Below are 25,964 nucleotides of genomic sequence, written 5' to 3' on the forward strand. Positions count from 1 at the left end.
AGGGGCATTGCTGGCACATCATGGCATATATCACATTGGTAGATGTGCAGGTGAACGAGCCTCTGATAGTGTGGCTGATATTATTAGGCCCTATGATAGTGTCCCCTGAATAGATATGTGGACACAGTTGGCAACGGGCTTTGTTGCAAGGATAGGTTCCTGTTAGGTTAGTGGTTCTGTTTTGTGGTGTTTGGTTGCTGGTGAGTATTTGCTTCAGGTTGGGGGGCTGTCTGTAGGCAAGGACTGGCCTGCCTCCCAAGATTTGTGAGAGTGATGGGTCATCCTTCAGGATAGGTTGTAGATCCTTGATGATGCGTTGAAGAGGTTTTTAGGTCACTGTATTTTCCACTGAATGCATCCGATGAAGTGAGCTGTAGCTCACAAAAGCTTATGCTCAAGTAAATTGGTTAGTCTCTAAGGTGCCACAAGTACTCCTTTTCTTTTTGTAGATGGAGAGTGTTTTTTGATGCTTGGGTGGGCAAGTTAGTCCTTGACTTACACCTCCTTTATGGGGATTGAAATCTACCGGCAGGAAGGGGGCTGCCTGCCGACAGCATGTCCTCCGCCACCCCAAATCCATGGGGCATCTTGGCACAAGTCAGTTTGGACTAACTAGGTCAATGACACCTTAACTTGAACTTGGAATATTCAACACCAAAAACACAGGGCTCTCCCATGTCAGCTCAAGGAGTACCTCCATTAGCAGTGGTAGGCTCATATCCTCTATGTTAACCAGCCACTAGAGTGGGACATACCACATCTACTGGTTTCAGAGTAGCAGCCATGTTAGTCTGTATCCGCAAAAAGAAAAGGAGGACTTGTGGCACCTCAGAGACTAACAAAAACAGTGGGGGAGCCCCACTGTATTTTCCACTGCATGCATCCGATGAAGTGCGCTGTAGTTCACAAAAGCTTATGCTCAAATAAATTTGTTAGTCTCTAAGGTGCCACAAGTCCTCCTTTTCTTTTTGCGGATACAGACTAACACGGCTGCTACTCTGAAACCTGTCATTATGCAAGGCACTGAATTTAGCCGTATGGAGTGGCAACTGCTGGAAATGGCTCACCTTGATCATCACTACAAAAGGTTTTTTTTCTCTCCTGCTGGTAATAGCTCACCTTACCCGATCACTCTTGTTACAGTGTGTATGTTAACACCCATTGTTTCATGTGCTCTGTGTATATAAAATCTCTCCACTGTATTTTCCACTGCATGCATCCGATGAAGTGAGCTGTAGCTCACGAAAGCTTATGCTCAAATAAATTTGTTAGTCTCTAAGGTGCCACAAGTCCTCCTTTTCTTTTTACCACATGTACTGTGTTACATCAATATTAAATGTATACCAGTCCCCCTCAGCTACCTACTGAGCCCCCAGCATTCCCCCAGGAGAGCTTGTGGGGTACAGGCAAGGAGTACAGTACAGGCAGCACAGATTGCCAAGAGCAAAGGGCCACTCACACACATATCAAGGGACCCACAGGTTTCAGGCTCCAAATACCCAGCCTGTTTCACCTGGAAAGGAGCAAACCATTCCCAACCCTTCCCTGACTGATCAGGTGGAGACTTCCGGAAACTCTGAGTTCCCAGCCACCTATGTGGGAAAAGCCCACAATAGGTATGAGTTAGTACCGTCTTATCACAGTTCCGGGAAAAGAGCTTTGTTAGTTTGCTACTTGAGAAGCAATCCAAGAGCAATCACGCAGAAACAGGAGCTGTTTTATATTTTATATTTCTTAAGGGGGCACAAGACCTTTTTTTTTTGATACAATAAAGACCTATTCAGAATATAGAAAATGTCCACTTTAAAATTAAGTAGACTACAGCTGAACGAAACAAAAAATCCTGATATCTAAACAAACAATTTACTCCTACTTATGAGTGAGAGAGATTTTAACAACTTGTGAGGCACTCAGATAAGGCAGAGAAGGAAAACACTTCCATAGACAAGTGTCTGGAAAAGCTCTAGGGTCAAATAGATCCCTGCTATAATTCCACAGAAGTCAGGGGGAAAACGTCCTTCTAGATTCTGGGAACGTCATGGAACATTTCAGAGCTTCATCTCTTAAAGTAAGCTCACTCTGCCACCCAACCTCCGCCCTGCATGTATCTCTTCCCTACTCTATGCTTCTCTCCCCTTCGGTTCTTCCAGATGTGATAAAATCTTAAAACAATCCATAAATGCCAGAATACTAAAACCCATGACAACCTGAGCATGGGTACTAGTATCCTGGGTCTAATACCTAGTGATGGGTTCGGCCCTCACTGACCACAGTACTGAGTGAGAATACTTCTCACCTATATGGTGCCTCTCATCTGAAATATGAAGGTGCTTTACAAAGGAGAGTAAGGATCATTATCCCCATTTTAGACATGGGGAACCCAAGGCACAGAGAAGTTAAGCAATTTGCTCATGATCACGTGAGTGAATGCCAGGTTGCCTGACTCCCAGGGCAGCGCATAGTCCGCAGACCATGCTGCTTCTGATGAATTCCGAAGAGCTAAGGAGGAAAGGAAAGAAATGACATCCTCAGTCATTTCCCTGAGAGTGCAGACTAGCACCAAATAATCCGAAACCAACTCATGTTACCAAAACTAATGCCAAGAGGCATCTATTTTGAGTGGATACTTGAGTGTGGTCAGCAGTTGTGGCAGACAGACCAAGGACTCCGTCCGCAGTGAAACAAGAAACAGCATTTTTAGGAACTATCTTTGCAGATATGCTTATGCTACTCCTGCACTGTTGGCTCTGCTGGGTCAATACGTCTGGTTAGGGTTCTGTACCCTTTGAGTCACAATAATATCAGACTGAAGTGCGTCAGAAGGGCAGATATTCCACTCCCTACCGTGCCACTTCAGAAACAGGTGGCTACACATGAGTCCATCCACCGATTCATCTGAACAGTACCCATCACTCTGGTATTGGAGTGTCCCAGAGCACAGCCATGACAGAAGCACCAAATCACTGGATCCACAGGCTGTGGACCTGTTCACAATAAAAGCCGCCCACCCCTTCACCCTCCACCCCAACAGACTTACCCAGAGCAAATTCTTGGGTACTGGTGGGGCTGATCAGCAAGTTCAGAAAAGGGACATCCTGCCAAAGCACAACAAGTGATAACCCTTAGCATAGTGCCCTACAGAATAGAATTTCCAGGCTTGGGTTACATCCCATCTACCGAAACTCAGCCTCCATGCTCCACCGATCCTCACGTAACAACAATACTCTAGTACCAACGACACCTTGAGTAAAATGGGACGTAGTTACACTGGTGTAACGTGGCCTAAAAATGTTTTCCAAACCACCGGTGTCAATTTCCCCCCACTGGTGGAAGGGTGGGGGGAAATGGTGGGTGACTTGGCTTCAGAAGAGGGAGGACTGTGTTTGCAGTGCCCTGCCCTGGAGCTTCTGCCTGGGGAAGCAGTTTTAACTTGTGGCCAGAATGCCATAAGAGCCCTGCTGGCCCAGCCTGGCAGAACAACCCTTGTTCTTGGATTATGAAAAAAGGCAGATAAGAGCACCTGATTTACTTCCTCTATGCCAGTCATTATTTTCTATCCTTCTCTCACGTTTTCCCTCTTAATTAGACATTCCCAATCCTTGGGAGAAGTTTTCTATGCCTCTCATCATTTTCTGTGCTTCTCTCTGACCCTGTCCATTTCACTGGGTTGTCAAATGCACAAGGTAAACTAAAAAAAATAAAATCGAGAATTCCCGCTCCTCCATCTCTAAGATTCCTATAATTGATAGAGGATAGTGTCCCTTTAAGAGGTACAGGGTCAAGGGAGGAAGAGTCAGTGAGGCAGAAACACAAAGTAAGCCTGCCCGAGATAGGAAGAGCTGTGGAGGAGAAGATTCTGGCACCAGAAAGCTCCGGCTCATCCTGGATCAGCTTCATGCAGATATATGTGCTTTAAAAAGGAAACCAATGTTGATTGTCGGAGGATAGGAGATGAATGACAAATAGACAACAGCACTAAAGCAGATCAGCCTTAACATGAAGCACCTTGACACAGGATTCTAGCCTCTGCTGGCATCTGCTTTGATCACAGGCATTTGGATCATGAGGCTTGTGTCCGGCAGGCACCCTGTGCATTTACACTACATAGGTGAGGAATGCTTTAAGACTGTGCTACTCAAAGTGGTGGTCCACCGACTGCTGCCGGTCCGCGAGCCATTGGCTGCCGGTCTGCGCGCATATTGGAAAAAAAAAATTGCCAGTCCCCCACATCAGATAGCTTGAGAAGCACTGCTTTAAGAGACAAAAGGTCTTTCTCTGTGCCACGACATGTTGCCGTGCAACCAATAATCCAAGATGGTTCTCCGGGCCAGCAAGCCGAAGTCAATTCTCTACTTCGCCTTTACCTTTCAGGAAACACACCTTTCTTTTTTTGCCTAATCTAGTTAATTAACTATTTTTAGACTAATAGATTGCTCCCAATTCTGCCCCTCAGCGTATTTGGACATCCTTTCACACAACACACTATTAAAAGGAAACCATACACCCTAAATTAGGCAGCACACCAGCAGAGATCTTTTTCCCTCAGTTCCTGCGAGAGATTAGCACTGCAAATAAAATTTGTTTAGTAAATTTGACTTTGTGCAACACATTCTCAACAAGGTGATTCGTTTGTCTCAGGGAATACTATGTTTTGATTAAGAATGTGGATGACTGCCTAGAATGTCAGAGAATCTAGAAGCTCTCCTGACAGTGCAAAAACAGTTTAATCATTAAATGAATGATGGTTAAATATATCATCTGTCACTCTGAACTCCTTGTATGCTAAGCGACAGGTGCGAAATGTTAGAGGCATGAAAAGACTTTCATCTCTCCTCCATATGGAGAAGGATAGGACTACCTGAAGAGATGAAGCGAGCATGTGATATAGGTATATAAAATAACGAATGGTCTAGAGCAGTGGTTCTCAAAGCCGGTCCACCGCTTGTTCAGGGAAAGCCCCTGGCGGGCCGGACCAGTTTGTTTACCTGCCGTGTCCGCAGGTTCGGCCGATCGTGGCTCCCACTGGCTGCGGTTCACCGCTACAGGCCAATGGGGGCTGCGGGAAGCGGCGCGGGCCAAAGGATGTGCTGGCCACCCTTCTTGCAGCCCCCATTGGCCTGGAGCGGCCAACCGCAGCCAGGTGGAGCCGCGATTGGCCGATCCTGCGGACACAGCAAGTAAACAAACTGGTCCGGCCCACCAGAGGCTTTCCCTGAACAAGTGGCAAACTGGCTTTGAGAACCACTGGTCTAGAGAGTGTACCATTCACTATTTTATATGTCTAGACCATTCGCTATTTTATATACCTATATCACATCCTCCAGGGCCACACGGGAGGGGGAAGAGGGGCAATTTTCCCCAGGCCCCGGGCCCCACAGGGGCCCCCACGAGAGTTTTCGGTGGCACTTGCGCAGTGAGGGGTCTTTCAGTGCCGCCAAACACACCCGGAGTTAAGGACCTGCCGCCGCCGCTTCTTCCACTCCGAGTCTTCGGCGGCAATTCAGCAGCAGGGGGGTCCTTCCGCTCCATGTCTTCAGCAGAGACTAAACGGTATTATGTTAGGACAGCAAGAGAGAAAATAATGAAGGAGAAAGATTCTTTTATCAGAGATAGTACCACCAATCTCTAACCACATATAGAAGATGCTAGCAACAAAGTTGCTATGAGAAGATAGGCTGGACAACCCTGGAGGAAGGGTCTTTAGGTTTCACCACAAGAGGAACTCTTCAGATACCTTGTAGGCTGATGATAACCAGGTGGGCACCGAAAACCTCAAGAAGAAGAAGAATGCCCATCGGAAAGTAAAGAACAGAACTGGAATATGGCATGTTCTTCTCCTGCCATTTAGGTATGAAGAGACGTCCTCTACAGTGCCTATCAATGTCACAGAAATAACTTGCTCCCCAAAATGGATGTAACTTTCAAAAGTAAATTTGAATGTCCATGAGACGCCTTTAGGTAGAGGCACTGAGCACTTTATGCCATGGGATTTCCCAGCAGTCACTGCAACTCTACCAACACCACCCCGGGACACCTGACTATGACAAGTCAAAGGTTTCTGGCATGAACTGAAGTAATTTTTGGTAGCTCCATTTTTAATAAATGTTAACATGGCACTCTGCCCAGGGTCTTCTGCATCAGTTAGTCCAGCCCTGATTTGGATTAATTTTAAAAAAAGATACAACTTTTAGAGTTATGCACTGGTCTTACTGAATGCAGGGAGAATTTGGCAACAGCCTCCTCTCCCTCACCTTGCATTGTTTCTCAGGGAGCAAGGCCGATAAAATGTGGAAAATAAACGATCCACCTTAGCAAGGCTGATCTTGCTGTCAATCACTCCAAGTCTGGAAGCCAGATCAGTTGTCCCATAAGCTTGGTGAGGATTTAGAGTCCATAAAAAAAATTAACTAACATTACTTGTATCTGCAGAGACCTCGCTGACAGGCTCCAGTGCTGTCAAGGCTTCATGCTTCCTTCTAATGAGACAGCATTTTACACTGCGGTTGTTCCCTTTTTCTTTTAGGGTGTCTGCAAGCTAAATTAGTTTTAAGTAGTAGGAAAGTATTATACCTGAAGGTGGATACACTGTGTCTGATCAACTGTGGACTTGGGATAAACTGCTGATAATAATTACCAGGGGAAAATTCAACCAACCTGTGTTAGAAAAGGTTGTCAAGCATTCATGTTATATACAGTGAGTATACAGCGTGGGGAAAGAAAGCTGATGGGCCTTATTTCTGCTCTCACACTCATGTAACCCCACTGACCTCCCTGGAGTTAATCCTAATTCACACCAGCATGAGAGCAGAATTAGTTACTACGTATAGATACAACATCTACTATGTGATCAGTAGTTATGAGAGTGCTAAAAGTAAAGGGCCAATCTGCAAAGCTAGGGTAAGTAAGGTTGCATAGGGGATCCATTTTAGAGTTAGGGAAATAACTCTAAACGTTCCATCGTTAGTTGCCGAAAGACACAACATCAAGACATCAAGCGGTGGCTGTTGTCCTGCACTCCCCATCCCCCGCATGGAACAGCCAAATATCCACTGCCTTGCCCCTTGTATAGCCATTTACACTTGTTTTAAGTGGATATGAAATGCGACCACATCAGAATGCCAGCGTTTTGCACCCATTTTGCACAGGTATAAATGATTACACAAAGGAACAGGGCAGAAGAGAAACAGACCCAGAGGCTTTGCTAAGCAGGTCCACTTTGCCAGGTATCCATTCACCACGCTGCAAAGCTCTCTCCACCCTGACATGTAGGGACCATGGAGCACTGGTGCCGAGGGGATCCCTATGCAACCTCTGTGCATCCTGCTTGACCTTCCTACCACTATGGTTCCACTGCACTTAGGGCTTTACCACGTCCATGGGAGAGGCAAATTTGGTTCATGCACACTCACATCCACACAAATAGACACCATTTACATTGGTGAGGTACACAGCTCTTTCTCCTGAAAGGAATTTACAATCTAAACAATACAGACCAATGTATCTTTTGAACTTTGCTGCTTTCCAAGCCAACAATCAAATCATGTGGTTCTCTGTTCTCAGTAGCCATTCCCCACCACCATCACCACCCCAATTACGATGATGCTAATTACATCTTGGGGCTTGTCTACACTGGCGCTTTGCAGCACTGCAGCTTTCTCACTCCTGGGTGTGAAAAAACACCCCCCCCCCCCGAGTGCTGCGAGATTCAGCACTGTAAAGTGCCAGTGAAGACAGTGCACCGACGCTGGGAGCCGTGTTCCCAGCGCTGGGAGCTACTCCCCTCGTGGAGGTGGTTTTTTAAAAGTGCTGGCTGGTGCCGCGACTACATAACAACGTTAAAGGGCTGCCGCGGCAGTGAAGACGTGCCCTTGGGAAATGGCACACTTTATACTTCTTTTTCTTTGCTGCTGGTAAGAATTATTCTGTAACATGATTATGTGAAATGCTTGCGACATGTGGGTGATTAAAAAGAAAATTAAACCCCTGGATTGAGAGCATTATTGCTGATCATCATTTATATTGGCTGAGGTTAGCTAAGCAAAATGTGTGTGTGCACACATGCACAAACACACCCACACAACCCCATGCATCTGAATTAATCCACTGTGTATATCCTGGGTAGCAGAAAGCCCCCTGAAGAGATCTCTACATCTTAGTCTGAAATCTCTACACGTAAACAAAAAGTGACTGTCTCTCTCAGCACAGTAAAGTGCAGTAGCTTCCCTTGCTAAGGAAGCCTTTTTAGTCATCTTTATACTAAGAAAGAAAGACAGAGCAAAATCAAAACTAATGGGCCCCAATCCTGCAATCCCCAATCTCACGTAAAACCCCAAGGATTTGGGGATATTGAATTAGGTCTGCAACAAACGAGCTACAGTAGCGTTGTGAATGATCAATAATATGAAAACCATTTTTACTTCTTTCCAGAAGAGCCTTAAAAAGGAATACAGCAGGCAATAGAGAGCCCAATCCCCAATGTATTGCAGGGATATGCTTACTACTATATATGTGTATATTGTAGCTATGTTTCATTTAGGATTAAATGGCAAGTACTGTTTGATATAAATATTTAGTGCAATTTTGTATGTATATATTTTATGCACACAAATGCTCACTTCATCAAAATAGAGACATTGCAGCCTCTGATAAACAAGGCAAATCTCCCTTGGGGCTAACAGTTTCTTTTTAAAAAGACCTTTTTAAAGAAAAACATTTATGGATATCACCTTTTTCAAAAGTTTATGGCCTCAGCTATGCTCCCCTTGAACTTACTGTTTGTAACTTTTACTCTCTTTGATTATATATAGGATCCAAAATTGCACTAAGTATTGATATGGATTTGGGGGAGGGAGAGAGAAACAGAATAGGATAAATTATAATACATATAATGCACAGTGGCATGTGGACAGAGACTACACAGTGATGCTCGGACACTGCATGACATTCATCTACATGGGGCAGGACAGTGATAAACCTTGCCTTTGATGTACATACGCCGTTATTAGACATTTTCTTCTAAAAATCAAGGGGTTCGTCATTCATGCAATAAATTTATTACATTATTTGCATGTTGGGAAGGTTTTCATTCAGGGGTCTGTTACAGGAAGCTCAACCCAATTCAACTCCATCCTCTCGTGTTTAAAGTGCCTTACCTCCAAGCCCCTGTGGTGGGACCGGACTCCACTGAGAGATGACACAGGACTCCACTGAGAGCCCATCAACCCCACTACTAGGGCAATCTGCACGCACTACTGTCCTTCCACACTCTTGCTGAAGTCAGTGGTAACAGAAGTGCACGAGAACTGCATACAGTGGTCATTTCAAATAAAATCACCACTCCCCCCACCACAAAGGACTTCAGACATAAGCTTACCTATAGCTTTTAAAATAATTTAAGCAGACATAATATTTACAAATACTATTAGCGGGGAGGAGAGGTGGTCTTGTGATTGCAGATCGGAGCTGGAAGGTAAGGCTGCTGGGTTCTACTCCTACCTCTGCCACAAACTGACTGCCCTTGGGCAACTCACTTTAGCTCTCCACTCCTCAGTGTCTTCGTCTGCAAAATGGGGTAATGACAATATTCGTCCACTCAGGGATATTGTCAGGCTTAATTCATTGTTTGTAAAGGGCCTTGAGATTATTGAATGGAGGATGCTATGATGCTATGCTAGTTACAGTGATGGAGTGCATACAGGTTTTCCTTTCCATTGTAAGCCCCCCCATGCAGCATCAGTGCAGTCAAAACCTTCCATAGCAAATAACCCACTATCATCCTGTTTTTACCACTAAACAGGCTATCTAAATCATGAATGGTATATGAAGACTTTCCTCTCTAAGTCACTCTTTCAAATCCAGCCAGGGTCAGTAACAACCCAGATGAATTACTCATTGCTACCTGGCGCCTGTTAAATGGCCTCTGGGACAGAAGTTTGTGGTTTCAGCCCGCTTTCTAGTGGACACGTGTTCACATCACACCAAACGAGCCCCACCGACACTAGCTGTCCTTGCAGGCAGTTTCAGCAGAGGCACCAAGGATTTAATGGATTCTAGTCAACTCAATCCACTGCAGCTGGCTTCCATGAGACTTAGGGTGCATCTGAACTGGAGCAGGAAGCTGTGATTTCCAGCTCGAGAAGACGTATCCACACTAGCGCTGACTGAGCTCTGGTCAAGCTAGTGCCTGAAAATAGAAGGCAGCACCATTGACAAGAGCAGCTCACAGTCCTGAGTACAATTCCATTCAAGTACCCGGGGCAGCTTGCCCCTCCCACTACCACAGCTACACTTCTATTTTTAGCACGCTAGCTCCAACAGAGCTAGAACGAGTATGTGTGTTTCAGCTGGAAATTACACCCGCCAGTGTAGTCACGCCCTTACGCTATGCCTACTCTGTAATCAGGATACCCAATTGGAACACATGCAGGCATTTCCGTGTGACCTTGCTAATAACAGCGTTGTAGCCATGGTGGCACAGACAGTGGCATGGGCTAACCGCCCGAGTACGTACCAAGGTTCCCGGGCAGGACTGTACCCATGAGGGTAGCCCGTGCTGCTGTGGCTACATTGCCATTTTTAGAACACTTTCTTGATCGAAGCTACCTTAGGTATGCCTACACATGCTGCAATAGCGCCTCGTGACTCCAAGTCTCCTAGGTCACTTCGGTGCTTTTGAAAATTTCACCTGAGCCCTCCAGTTTAGGGTCAAAAGGGATACCGGCAAGTGTCAGTTGGGTGGGAGGTTGCAATGCTTCTGCCTCTGCTGTACCTGTTCTCTTTATAAACAAAAGACTCCAGTCCCCCAGGCTATCAATCCAGCTCCTTCCATTAGCATTACCTTATTTGTTCTTAATTATCATTTTAATAAAGTAAACATTTTCAGGTACTTTTGAAATAAAAAAACTGCAGTCAATAGAAATACGGAACTTGAGGTATGGTAGCCACAGGCAGACAAACCACAACAGCAGTTGTCCTCAAATTTCCAATTTAAAAGTGTTTTACTACATATGCTTTAAAAAAATAATCCTTTATCGACATCACTTTTCAAATCATTTCTGGTCCCAGCTATCAGTTGTGCGTCTCTTTAATCATACAGTTTGCAGCTTTTATGCTTTATTTAAAGAGACAAAATTGAGAAAGTTAATTACCTACATCTCCTAATTTTGTTTTCATCCCCCTACAAGAGTAAAACTTCAAGAACTGGGTTCACTGGTGCAGTATCACTGAAAGGCAGAAGTTGTGTGATCACCGCAATGGTCGTGGCAAGTCAGCAGGGGAACCCAACACCTAGATACAATCATGCAAATAATGTTTCTATCCAAGTTTTTCCAGTTCACTTAGAAAAGGTTAAAGAAAAAGATGAAGTGAAAAAAAAAATCCAGCACTGATGACAAAGCAGCTATCCAGAGACTTCCTTCTTTTTATTTCTGATGACATAACAGTAGTGTTATTTTGCAAATAGCATGTGGATTGTAGGGATAGCAAAGAAAGACACAAAATGGTCTGACCAAAGGTTAAAATGCAGAAGGTAATTCATGAACAAATGGTAATATCTATAGAGACATTCTTGCTATACATGAGAGAAAGGAATCAATACACATTCGCTGAATATATTTACTTGTTAATTATATTGTTGTTTAACAATCGTGAGAAAATAAGAAAAATTGGGACTGGAGCAGACAAATACCTATAACTAATGTATTCATAATACATCTCAACTCAAACTAAGAAATATTTACATTTTGTGTATGTATGAAAAGAATTTATGTGTGTTTGTAAATATGTCTTTAGGGAACATTTTACATTCATATTTATTATTGTAATATCATGCATATCCAAATATTCATTCAGGTAGACTCCAGACTCAGTCCAATGTCCAGAAGTTAAAGAAAACATTTCAAAGCAATGAGCAAGCTCAATATTATTTGAGTATAGTATTTCTCACAAGCATATTCTGGTGTGTGATATACACACACACACACACTATATCATATTAACAGTCCTAAAGTTTGCTTCAGCACTGTCCTATACAAAATTCTCTAATTCCCCACCCCCGACTCGCAGTGTTACATTATCCTGCAAACATATACAGCATACTGTACTTAATGGATTTAGCTTAGTTATCTAAGCTCAGTCAGTTCAAGCCAGCATCTCTGTTTTAAACCACATCAAATTAAAATTTAAAAATAAAACAGAGCAGAAACACACAATCTGTGATTAAAAGAAAACCCCAATAATAAAGATGAACATTTTGATTTTGAAACCCTGATACCTTCTGTTAAATTAAAACCTACACTGATGCTTATTTGCCATTTTTCCTGGTCGAGGTTGTCAGGGTACATATACATACTTTCTTTTTGTCCATGTTGTCTGTCAGCACAGTAGTCAACATTAAATAGACAAATATTTGTCTCTCATTCAAAGCAATAAACCAAGACGACATATGGAATTAGATAAGATAAACACACACCCTGCCCAAGGCTTCTGCTTTAAATATGATCAGCTCTCACACATGATTTTGAAGAGAACTAGGAAAAAAATTAGCAGAGACAGCAGTCCCCAGTGTTGCACCTAGCTTACCTTTCAGAGCCATATTCTCTGTGCTGCAGAAGAGTCAAGCAGAGGGCTAAGAATTTACATACATAATTTGCTGTATAAACACCAGTGGTGGTTAGCACCTTACCGTATAGAGTGTTTCTTGTTATCTGTCCCCCCATGGTACTGCGCAAGGTGGCTGGCTACCTTGCAGTCCCTTTCTCACTGAGCAGTGATGTAGAAGTCCGCACATTCAGACATTATCAGCATGCAAAACCACAGGCACACACACACACCGGCTTAGCGACTCCCAATAAGTGCACACATAACATCCGTACACCACAGAATGCTGCTCACCCTTTCAAGCAGCCTCCACCCACTTTCAGATCCACCCTGCCTCAGTACAAGCAGTGGGATCTGTCATGTTTATTTACATAAGGAGGAGGAGACTTGGAGTCTTCCTGAAATAGCCAGGGAGCTCAAAGCATTTTCTATAGATACAACATCCCTCCTCACCCCCTCGCCCCACTGCAACCCGAAGAAACACAATTACAATTAAAACCACACTGTACAAACACTTGCGGGGCGGGGGGGGGAGGGGGCGGGGGGGCTGTTTTTCATTTTTAAACACTCCAGCCATGGATCTTGTTTCAGATAAATCTTTTAGGAAGAATGTAGAATGCTACAGTAGGTTTCCGCTGATGGAGGTGGCTGCTTGCCTAGATATAAATCCAGCGGTACCATGCTTCTAAGCAACCTCCAGAACAAAGCAGTAGACTTTGCCAACTTAATTGCAAATATCAAAACAGATTCATTTATAAATCAAAAAAGTTTGGCGATCACAAATTCTCTTTCCCTCCCCTTATATGTGTTTTACTGTCTTCCAGCACATAGTCCTAGCATAGATTTGTATGATAAAAAAAAAAAGTTATTACGAGACATCACCACACCAGACTTTTTGAATGGCCTCTCCTGGTTAATTATTAGTTATTTAATAGCAAGGTAGAAGTGCTTGAAATGCAGAACAGTTCACCACAGACTGTAACTGTAAAAACATTACCCCCCGTAAACTCCTTTGTGATAGGATTGCACGCTCAGCTCAGATACAATGATTCCTGCTCTCCAGGCCATTACCTCCGCTGATTGATTACGGCAAGCATTATTAAAAGCCCTGGGACACAGAGACAGGTTTATGGAGGTGTTTAGAGACTGGGGTTGGGGAGTGCACATCTACCACTGGCCTCCTCTCTCTCCCTCGCTGTTGATGCAAGAGCCTTCTCCTTTGTTGCTCCTCTGTAACTCCCTCTCCCCCCCGCATCTCTCCAACCCACCAATTCTCCATCTCACTGCACAGGAATGGGAATCAGGAGCCCTCCCCCCAATCCTGGCTTTGTCTCCAGGTTCTTCTATAGCTCCGGGCAGCTCCTGTAATCTCGCCGCCATACACATCTGTACAATGGGAAATAATATTTATCTTGCCACAGAGTTGTAAGGGTTATTGCTTGGCCCTTTTGAAAAATCAGGCAATGTGTGTGGCAATTCTTGGGGCATCCAGGACTGTGAGTCACCTCGTTACCCCCTGTCTCCAGCATGCGGGAGTCTTGCCTGTGCTTACCTGGGTGTGAGCTCCCGAAAACTACCGGCATTTGAGCCACTCAAGCACTCTCCTCTGGGCTATGCCAGCCCTGTCTTCACCTTGCATGTTACAATAGGTGCACCCCCATCCCTGAGTCCTTTTGAAGCATTCGCCTGTGATATCCAGTTGTTGACGCTGCCTACTCACAGAAATCCCAGATCCTCTGCTCCCAAAGGAGCAGTGCACCCCACTTTATTGATTTTACCTTAAATCACTGCTCCTTTATAACACACAATACAACAGAAAAAGGTTTATTTAAGAAAGGGAAGAGATTCTGCTAGAAATAAGAGGGAGTGATGGAAACAAATGGTTGCAATAACAAAACCATAAAACGCGAACTACACTTACTAATGGTAACCTTTCCTATTTAATTAAGTTCCCTCCCCCAACCCAAAGTTCAACTTGTTGCAGAGCTGACTGCCTTCCCCACAGCCAGGATCCAATCTTTCACGAGAACATCCCTGCTTCCCAAGACATCACCTCAGTGAAAGGAGACAGAGTACCTTTCCTCACCCTCTGTTATACTGAAACCATCTTTTGTCTTTGTTCATAGGCAGGGTGGCTCTCTGTCTGTTGTAATGTTCCCTTTATTTAACCTCCAAGTGGCTTTGATTGCTTGCAGTGGTCTCTGATATTTTTCCATTGATAGTCTTGAGATGGAGGAAGGCTGGACAATTGAACCTTGCATTGCATCACCGGCTAACCAGAGCAGGGTAACGACTCTCTCCTGCCTGAATGGGCAATCACTGAGACATATCTGCTGGACACTAACTTTCACTCCAAGTCCATCGAGAAGACTTTCAGTATAAATACATTATTCCTTAAATATTACCCACGCATTCATTGCTCAGTGATTACGAATCTTGACAAGTTACAAGCTTTCTGTAGATACCTGCACGACACATTTGGTGTTGTGAGTTTGTCAGGTCTGAGATGAGAGTGGTTTGCAAAGAACTGGGGACCCTTTGGCAAGGAGCCTCTGTGTCACAATGTGTTTATAGAATTGCTCTGTAAATGAAACGTGCTGTGTGCTAATATTTCAGGCTTGCCAGAATGATTGGCACCTCACACAGCTACTAACCAGTGGCCCAGCTGTTATCTATTAACAGAGCCCCAACTAGTGACTGGACTCACTCTGCCCATCATCAGAGCTGAGACTCCAACTTGGACCCTTATACAGTAGTCCAGGGGCAGGAGCTCATCCCTGGGAGCCAAAAGGGAGCTTTACCCTGGATGAGCCAGCAGAGTCTGTGCTGCCCTCCTCCCTGCTGGAAATCACAGTCTGCATTGCTTTCAATAGCTTCTTGGCAGTAGAGTGGCCTGTGGTGCATGAGAAGCTTTTCTTCTAATTGTATTTATTTCTCCAGATGATGCTTCATTTATAGCAGTAACAAAAGAACAGACCCACTGCAGCACTGTCTGCTGTGCTAGATGAAGTCTTTAGCTTTGGGAGCATCATAGCATCACAGGAGTTAGGAATGGAAAATACCTCTTAGCTTTATCCAGGCCATCTCCTTGGCTATGTTCCCTCTAGCACACGCCTCTCTGCCTTGTCCCAAGCAATGGGGTTTCCACCACCTCCATCGGGATATACGGGCTCATTATTCTGCTCCCAGAGAAGTTTGTAGCAGACAGCTCAGTAACTCAGACTGACCTTAATGGAAACAGCATCAGACTTTTATTCCGCAGCTTCATACATCTCAGTCTCAGGAAGGAAGGTTTTCCTGACATTCAGACTAAATTTTTCCCTTTCTTAATTGCATCATATTACTGTTACTTATACTCCCCCACCCCTCCCCTTCTTACTAGTATAGGACCTGATCCTGATAGGTGATGAGCATCTGTCAGGAGCAGACATGCTAAGTAATTCCCCACTAGCCATTGCTAAGGCCAATTATAAATATTTAACCCTTAACCCAACCTCAATCAATCAATTCCTTCACCTCTGTGCTGCTCTTCCTTGAACTCCCCACAATTTGCCATATGTTTCTGGTAATGTCCTTTGCAGACACGGGCGTACTATTCCAGGTGGAGTCAAACCAGACCCCTGGAGAGAGGGAGTATTACCTATCCCCCCCCCCTGCCATGATGCCTCTGCACTGGTAGTTCAAAATAGCATTGACCTTTCTATTGGAGGCATATCACATTGCAACTTATTTCTGATTTGTGGTTCACTATCACCCATGTGTCTCTTTCAGCCATTGCTAATTGCTGGGTGTCTCCCTCCTACTTATTATTTGTGTTTTGCATTATTTTTCTGCAGATGTATTAACCACATGCTTCCAAGCCAAGTCCCCATTTTGTAATTTCCTAACTTTCTAATCTTTGGGCCCCTCGTATTATTTCTCTGTCCTCACTGATATTTGCAACTCCTCCCATTTTAGCATCATCTGCAAATATCAATAACATGCTATTTACTTCCTCTTCTAAATTACCAAAGAAGGAATTAAGACTCGAAGCAACAGAGATCTCTTAAGTACTTAAGAGATCCCACCCCCTCAGTCAATACCATACCATTTGTTAATACCATCTAGTTAATTTTCAGTTCAAGTGACATTGATGTTATCCAAGCAGATTTGAATCTGTTTTGAGTGTAACATATTGAGAGACACTATTGATGCTTTATCAAAATTCAAACATTATTTCATCTACCACTTTCCCTTCATCCATTTATGCATAATTACCTCCAAAAAAAACAGAAAAAAGCAATACAGTCTAGCAAAGTCTCTTTTTTTAATGATTCCAGGTTCTGATGGGGCATTCACCTCACATTAGCCCTAGAGGGGTTAATATAAGCAAGAAAGGGACAATTAATCATAGGCAGCACCCAGCAGGGAGCTAGGACACAATGAGGCTTAATTGGGGGTGAAGTTCACCTGGCCAGAAATAGGTGGGGGCATCTCTCAAGCTAGGGAACTGGCAACAGAGAAGGAGGGCTGCAGTGAAGAACCCTACAGTCACACTCCCTGATACAAGAGGGGAGAGTAGGAGCCTTTAATAGGCAGCTCTGGATGAACTCCCTGGTGGACAGTCACCAGGCTGCTGTATTAGACCCAAACCTTGGATCCCACATGCTTTTAAGCCTCCTGAATTTGAACAGAGACAGTGTCTGGATGCTAAGTTTGGCCTTGCAAGCACATTCCCAGGGTACAGACTACCATGCTGGTACCCCATTGTTGGGATGTGGGACCCTGTGGTCTAGTTGTCTTAAGCCCCAAGACCTGTGCTGACCACCCTCAAGTCCGCCCAGTAGCATAAGCACACCCTCTCTCTGAAACTCCACCTGCATAGGCACTCTGGGTTAGAGTTCAATCCCTTGGGGACTTTATAACAGTTAAATTAAATAGCACAGATTTTGCAGAGGCGTTTCTGAACCACACACACTCTGCTCAGTCAAAACACAAGAGACAGACAGATCTATGGAAAAAAGAAAACATCTGCTCACAAGACCCTCCTTAAGTTTCCTCACCACTCTCAAGATCCCTTTGGGGGCATTGTGTCCATCAGGGAGTTTAAGATTCTTCTGCAACTCATCTCCTACCCAGCCTTCTCCTCTGGTTCTGGTCTGGTCTTTTCTTGTTAGAAAGAGTCATTATAAGAGTTTCTAACACCTTGTCTCTTCCAGTCCTTTCCCATTCTCCAACCCTCTGTGTGTGTTACCGTGGATAAGAGTTATTAGCAAGTCCAAGTCTTTGGCAGGTAGTCTCCATTGTCCTGACTGTTGGGGCCTTGGCTCTGTCCTAAGTTGGGGGTGGTTGTGCCCCCTTGGAACAGGGACAAAACAAAACAGGACTGGACACCTGTATGGTTTGTTATGATTGAACTATCTACAACTAATGTCTGCCTTCCTGAAGATGTATAAAAAACACCCCAGAGTTAAGTTAATTCTTTGCACCTATGTAGCAGACAGCATAAGAAGGATCAAATGGACAGAGGCATGCATCACACTCATAAAAAGTAATACAGATGAGATCTCCCACACTCTTCACAGAGGGTCGTCAAAGGGTAGGACAAAATTCCAAACCACATATATATAAGGCCCAGTCTCAAGCCAGTGTTGACTTCCATAGACACTGAGGGGCTGGCCCTGAGCTGGTCATGTAATGTTTAAATCATCACTCAGCATAGGGTGTAATCATGATTCTTCCAAGCCTATCTGACAGTTGGATTCTTGGGGGTGACATAAAGGGAGGCAGAAAACAGTAAGCAAGTCGGGATTTGGCTCATACTCAGCCATGGGGAGACTTGAAAAGATGGCATGGCCTGAAGAAGGATCTCCTGGCATTACATCTCTTGGCAATGGTTACATAGCTGGTATGTTGTGACAACTTGTGTGCCCTTGTTGCCAAGAAGGCCAATGGCATTTTGGGATGTATAAGTAGGGGCACTGCCAGCAGATCGAGGGACGTGATCTTTCCCCTCTATTCGACATTGGTGAGGCCTCATCTGGAGTCATGTGTCCAATTTTGGGCCCCACACTACAAGAAGGATGTGAAAAAATTGGAAAACATCCAGCGGAGGGCAATAAAAATGATTAGGGGATTGGAACACATGACTTATGAGGAGAGGCTTAGGGAACTGGGATTGTTTAGTCTGCGGAAGAGAAGAATGAGGGGGGATTTGATAGCTGCTTTCAACTACCTGAAAGGGGGTTCCAAAGAGGATGGATCTAGACTCTTCTCAGTGGTAGATGACAGAACAAGAAGTAATGGTGTCAAGTTGCAGTGAGGGAGGTTTAGGTTGGATATTAGGAAAAACTTTTTCACTAGGAGGGTGGTGAAACACTGGAATGCGTTACCGAGGGAGGTGGTGGAATCTCCTTCCTTAGAAGTTTTTAAGGTCAGGCTTGACAAAGCCCTGGCTGGGATGATTTAGTTGGGGATTGGTCCTGCTTTGAGCAGGGAGTTGGACTAGATGACCTCCTGAGGTCTCTTCCAACCCTGATATTCTATGATTCACTGTTTATTCTACTGTCCAGTAGCATCTCATTGTTTCCTTTTGCTCCCCCATCTGTGTATTGCATCCACTTGTTGTCTTTCATCTTATACAGTGGTTGTATGCTCTTCATGGAAGGGTCCACCTCTTTGTTCTGTGTTTGTAGAAATTATTAACATTAATGGGACCCTTCCCATGACAGGTGCCCCCTGGCACTATTGTAATACAAATAATAAATAGTAATAATATACCTCACATAGCAACCTGAGGTTCCCCAATACATTTCCTAGAACATTGCTACCAATTACCTGGTGGCGACGGATATAGATCAGACCCATGTCCAGTATTGCAGGAATCCTGGTTTACACTTACAGCCCAGAGGCTTTATGCAGTGGCTGCTAGAATATAACAGGGCCTGGATTTTGTTAGTTCAACAGCTGATGGGTGAATTTGGCCATTACAGACATAAACCAGCAGAATTACCCTCAATGAACAATGATATAAAAAAATGCAAATTTTGAGAGAATTCTCTGTGCATTGGAGGTGGTGTGGAAACAGGCACGGAGATGCTAAACAGGAGAAGGAGATGAGTGAGTTCTTGAGCTGGGCATCACTGGTGGAGCAGAGTGAAGATTAGAAATGAAAGCCAAAGCAGGGTTTGTGTAAGGCATGGATGTGTGGACATCCAGTCCAGGGGCACATACACTTAAAACCCTCCTGGGATCGGGTTTAATTTCAAACTCACAACTGACATTTACCCTTTTACCAGAATTCACAAACAAGTTAGCACAAATGAAAAAGAGCAACAGGAAGTCTCCCCTACTGCGGGTTCAACTCAGTCCAATGGCCCTGGGCACGGATCCATCTCCTAAGAAGCCAATGCATAGCCTTTCCTCTGAGCAGCTGTGCAAAGGGAGGGGGTAAGTGGTTTAAGGTAACCTTGTGTCCCTGCTGAACAAGTAATTCCCCTGCATCCCCTCATACACCTACTTTTCTCACAGAGGAGCCATCAGTATCGCTAGAACAATCTGTACTTTAGTATGTGGTCGGGAAGGTGACTAATGGCATGTCTACATTAGGGGGTGGTGGGGGGGATGGGGTTAAACCTGTTTGATTTGATGTGCATTATTTAACTAGCAGTACATAACCCGCATAGTGTGCGCATGGGACGGCTATGCCTTCTTTCAATTCACATCGTGTACACACGGCAGCATCTTGCTGCTCGTACTAAGCATGTGACATTCTGTGGGGTATCCCACGGTACTTCGTGTAAATGCTGAGCTGTGCACATTCTGGAATTTTTTTTGCTGTGCATTGTGGGACGCATAGCAGGAGCCAGATGAATTCAAAGTTCTAAAAATCCCAGGTTTCTGCTGTCTCCACTCCATTCTTCGTTGCTGCGTGGGCTAGCACCATTTTCAAATTGGACCCAATGATGCTGGCAACTGCAAATATGCAGTCTGCTTGGGCTGTATTGCAGCACCCAAAGGTGGATGAATTGAGCTCTGGACTTTGCCCACAACACTACCAAGCAGATATTGTGGCAGCAGCAGCAACAGTGGTGGAAGTGGGATGAGGCCAAGGAAGGAGGAGGCCACCAACTGATACTAGAGGAGAGGCTCCTAGAGCAGTTTCATGCCATGCAGCACCATTTCTGGGCTCAGGAAACCAACATCAATTGGTGGGAAAGGATCGATCATTCTGCAGACCAGAGATGAGGAGCAGTGGTGAGAGAATTTCAGGATGGAGAAGGTGACCTTTTTGGAAATGTGCTGAGCTAGCCCCGGAGCTGCAGAAGCAGCTGACCAACATGCCCGTGGAAAGCAGGTTCCCACTGCCATCTGGAAGCTGGCCACCCTCAAATGCCACTGGTCCATAGCCAACCAATTCCGTGGGAGGAAATTAACGGTTGGGGTCACTGTCATGCAGGTATGTGATGCCATGGAAAAGATGCTGTTGCACCAACTTAGAAAGCTTGGCAACACTGAGATAATTATTGATAGCTTTGCATGCATGGGGTTCCTGAACTGTATTGGGCAACCAATGGGACCCATGTGCCTATTATTTGCTGCCCTCCAGAGCTCAGAATTCATAACAGAAAGGGGTAAATTTATCCACAGTACTCCAAGCATGTGTTGACCATCATGGCAGGTTTGCAGATAATCGCAGGATGGTCTGGAAGGGTCCACGATTCTAGGATCTTTCAAAACTGATTTGCCTTAATGGCGAAAGGACTGTTTGCCCCCAGGATCACTATGGATATTAATGAGGTGGAGATTACTCCAGTTATCCTGGGAGACACGGCTAATCCTCTGCTTCCCTGATTAATGAAGCCATTCACAAGCTGCTTGGACAGAAAGAATTGTTTAACCACTGCCCCAGTAGCTGCAGAATGGCAGCAGAGAGTGCATTTGGCAGCGCTGTTTGTGGAACAGGCTGGAAACTGAATTTTAAAACGTGCCCAAGATTATAGCTGCATGTTGTCTTTTGTACAGCATTTGAGAGAGTAAGGGAGAAAGCCTCAGCGATGGGCGGGAGGCTGAGGTGCAGAGACTTGCAAAGCAGTTTGAGCAGCCAGCAAGGCGTGCAACACAAAATGGAAACAGCCAGGACAATGCTGTCAGGGATAGTGATTGCTCTTGTTTTGAGTCTCAGGCCTGAAGAAGTGCAGCTGTACATCCAACTGGCAACCCGTGGAGGAGGGAAGATTGTGGGGTTATGGGTGGGGGAAGTGGAATCTTATGGCAATCCTTATTTTACCTAGACTCTGTGCCTAGATGCTTTCATACAAACTGTATGAATTATTTAAAATCTATGGATATTCTGTGCAAAATGCAATGAAACTCTTTACCTATGAATTTTAATGGTTATTGTTAAACAATTTATTACACAGCAAACAGAAATAAACCCTCAGTTAAAACAATAATGAAACCAAAACCTCCAAGTGGAGGGTAGAACACACAACAAGGGGAGGAACAGTCAAGTCACAGGTGAATATGTGCCGTCTGCATTCTGGTGTTGAGTGGCAAGGCTCAAAGTTATTAGGGGCCTCAGGTGGCTCTAAAGAGCTGGGCTCCCAAGTGCAGCTGTTCTTACTGCCCTGAGCATGGGTCTGTGAGGGGAATGCCTCTCGGAGCACTGCTGCAGGGAAGAGTGGCTGGCATTTCCAGTACCCTATGTTGTCCAGGGACTGCAGAATATTTACAGCACTGCAATGCCTGCTGCATAAAAGCAGCAGAGCATTCTGGCTCTGCATTGCCTCTAGAAGTCGCCTCCACATTTCCTTGTCTTTTGCCACGGTAACACTGTCCCAGGACACTGCTGTCCTGGGCCACTCCAGCGATCTCTCTGGAAAGCTCCATTTCTTTCCCTTCTCCATCCTCAGGTACAGCCCCCACCTTTCAGTATTTTCATTTTTCTTGGTGACTCTGAAATGACATCTGTGAAGTTTTCCATCCCCCCACGCCCCCCTTAGGTTAGCCAGCCGCTCAAGCTGTTGATAAAGGCCCCTCCCCCCATTGCAGTCTCTGGGGCCGGGGACGTATACATGGGGCTAGAGCTAAATCGCTCCTTGGATTTATTTTATTTTATTTCTGCTAAATCCTCCTGGTTCAGAGTTTGCCAACACGAGGGGCTGGCCACTGCAGGTGCCCCAGCCGTAGGAGTAGGAAAACAATCCAAACAAAAGTAGTTATTTTTCCTATTCCATAGGGGCTAGCCTTTTTTAAAATATGCATTTAGGACTTTCCCTCCCTGAAATTCTTCCCAGTCTGGGCAAACCTCAGTGATGCTAAGTGGTGGGTGAATTGGGAGGCTGTGCTGGGATTTTTGTCTGTGCAGTATATGCTGTTTGGATTTGCTGTTGGGCCTTGGAGGGTGTCGCAAGGATTAGCAGGGGACACCCGAGGGCAAGCTGGACAGTAATCCCCTCTGCTTGCCCTTTAGGCTGTCCTGTACCATGATGACATTACACTGAGGTGGGTGGCTAGAAGGCAGAGAATGACCTTATTCAAAAAGGCAAAGAGCAGACCAGAGAGATATGCTGTGAAGTTATTCACCAAGATGGTCCCCCAAGAAGTGCTGCAGGAGTAGAAGGGAGTTTGTGAGCTATACTTCGGGGGATGACCATGCAGCTATCCCCCACAATGTCTGGCCCTCCACAAAAGATACTGAGCAAGTTCTCAGCCTTCAATTCTGCTTTCTCCCTCCTAAAGCCATTGAAAGTGCAGAGAAAAATGCGTAAAGTTCTGCAATGATTCTCTGAGCCATTAAGAGCTTTGCTACCATTTTGAAAACTTATATGGGAAGGCTGAGCAGACAGAATGGGCCAAAGTAGAAAGAGAGAGAGGCAGGGAATGGTGGGACAGTTTCCTGCCCCACATCCCCCTAAAATGGCTGTGACCATGGGGCACCCAGAACAGATGCTAGCCCAGCAGCATACATAACAATACCAAATGGTACAGTTTGATGTTTACATGCAGAGATTCCCTAGTGTGACAAAGCTCTGTCCTTGCCTCCTTGAGTCCCGTGTTTCCTGGCGGATTTCGCTAGCCTCAGAGGCTCATTGTGACCCTCCACGTAACCCTTCTTTCTCTAGAGACAAGGGTCACAGTCTACTGAGCCTTTTTCATCATAAGCCAGCAAGGGAGGTGAGAAGAAGTTATCCTTCCTTGTACAGTCTCTGTTGTCTCCCAGTCTCAGTGATTAATCAGGGGGCAAAGGTGGGGGGGAAGCCCGGGCCCACCCTCTACTCCGGGCTCCAGCCCAGGGACCCTAATAGTATCAGCTATGGTAGCTGACCTTTTAGAAACATGACATGTACAATTCCCTGGGCTACTTCCCCCACAGCAGCCCTCACTTCCTCAAGTTCCACTTCACCCTTACCCCAGGGTCTCCTTCCTTGTGCCTGATATGGTGTGTACTGCTCAGCCTCTCCAACAGCACAACTTCCTTCCACAGCTCCTGACATGCACACCCACCTGACTGGCTGGGAGGCTTTTAACTAGTTTCAGCCAGCCCCTGATGGGCTTCAGGTGTCCCAATCAACCTAGCCTTCTCCCTGCCTTCTGGAAAGTTCTTAATTGGCCCCAGGTGTCTTAATTTACTTTGAGCAGCTTCCATTTCACTTAACCTGGTACCAGGGATTTGTTTAGCCTGGAGCTAATATATCTATCTCCCACTACTTTTCTATAGCCATCTGGCCTTGCCCCGTCACATATCCCCCCCCCCCCCCGCTCAATACCACAGAGTTGGGCAACTTGGGACGCCAGGCAGTATGCTCATGACAGACCATCAGCGTTGCCATGGTGGCATCCAGCCCTGTGCCGTATGCGGAACTGGAATGGTTGGAGGGATAAGAACCACCTGGTGACCCTTGCATTCTTTTCCTTATTCCGCTGCATCCACTGGAGGGGTGCATGGTCCGTCACAAGACTAAATCGCCGGCCTAAGAGGTAATAACGCAGTGTCTCCATAGCCCATCTGACAGCAAGACATTCTCTCTTGACTACTGCGTATTTCTGTTCTCTTGGGAGAAGCTTTCTGCTTAGGTAGAGGATCTGGTTTTCCTCTTCTCCCACCATTTGCGACAGAACTGCTCCCAACCCCACCTCGGAAGCATCTGTTTGTAAAATAAATTCCCTGTTAAAGTCCGGGGCTATGAGTACAGGGTCATTACAGAGGGCCGTCCGAAGGTCTGTAAATGCCCCCTCTGCTGCGTCGGTCCACTTTACCATGTCTGGACCTCGGGCCTTCACCAGGTCCATTAGGGGACTTGGGGAATAAACCGTCGGTAGTAGCCTACCACACCTAGGAATGCACGGACCTGCTTCTTTCAGGTCAGCCAGGGCCAGTTTTGAATTGCCTCTAGCTTATTTGTTTGGGGCTTCACTATGCCCCTTCCCACAATATATCCCAGGTATCTAGCCTCTGCTAGCCCTATGATGCATTTAGTGGGATTAGCAGTGAGGCCAGCCTGCCTTAAGGTGCACAGTAATGCCTCAGCTTTCTCCAAGTGGGTTCCCCAGTCTGGCGTATAGATGATGACATCATCTAGGTATGCAGCTGCATAACTAGTATGGGGGCGCAGCAGCTTATCCATGAGGCGCTGGCATGTGGCTAGGGCCCCATGTAGCCCAAAAGGGAGGACGGTGTACTGGAATAGCCCATCCGAGGTGTAGAATGCTGTCTTTTCTTTAGCTTCTTTGGTCAAAGGAATCTGCCAGTACCCTTTTGTCAGATCCAGTGTAGTCAAGAATCGGGCACCACCCAGTCGGTCAACCACTTCGTCGATGCGTGGTATGGGGTGTGCATCAAACTGGGATGTTTCATTCAGTCAGCGAAAGTCATGACAGAATCTCATGGTACCGTCTGGTTTAGGCACTAGAACAATGGGACTGGACCACTGACTGTAAGATTCTTCAATAACCCCTAATTCTAACATTTTCTTTACTTCAGACTTGATTTCTTCTCTTTTGGCTGCTGGGATTCGGTAGGGTCTCAATGTTACCTTGGCTCTGGGGATCGTGCGGATATGGTGATAGGTCTCAGTCGTCCACCCTGATATTGTAGAGAACACATCTCTGTTGCGATTAATCATGTCGGCTGCCTCGATCTTTTGGATCGGCATCAAGTCGGATGATATCCTCACTTGCTCGTGTAAGTTATTCTCTTGGGGAAGCGTCTCCTGCATGACTAAGCATGCCTCTCGATCGTGCCAAGGTTTTAGAAGATTGATGTGGTAAATTTGCTCTGATTTCCGGTGGCCTGGCTGCCGCACCTTATAGTTCACCTCTCCCACGGCTTCAGTTATTTCATAGGGTCCCTGCCACTGGGCCAACAGTTTACTTTCTGCTGTGGG

At 45.5% G+C, this 25,964-nt stretch overlaps 1 protein-coding gene across 3 annotated transcripts in view; it reads right to left on the reverse strand.

The window, feature by feature from the left end:
• The window catches only part of NEURL1 (neuralized E3 ubiquitin protein ligase 1), a 283,006-nt gene that overhangs the window by 127,398 nt on the left and 129,644 nt on the right, over window positions 1-25,964 (reverse strand). Inside the window, exon 1 of one of the 3 annotated variants that reach the window (XM_073354468.1) lies at window positions 12,683-12,929. The exons of the other annotated variants lie outside the window; for them this stretch is intronic. Within the exon in view, the coding sequence (XP_073210569.1) occupies window positions 12,683-12,716 (34 nt within the window). The 5' untranslated portion in view covers window positions 12,717-12,929. Of the gene's footprint in view, window positions 1-12,682; window positions 12,930-25,964 lie in introns of those variants that run through there. 3 annotated transcript variants of the gene reach the window in all.

This window comes from Lepidochelys kempii, chromosome 7 (genome assembly GCF_965140285.1).
Source record: "Lepidochelys kempii isolate rLepKem1 chromosome 7, rLepKem1.hap1, whole genome shotgun sequence".
Lineage (NCBI taxonomy): Eukaryota > Metazoa > Chordata > Testudines > Cheloniidae > Lepidochelys > Lepidochelys kempii.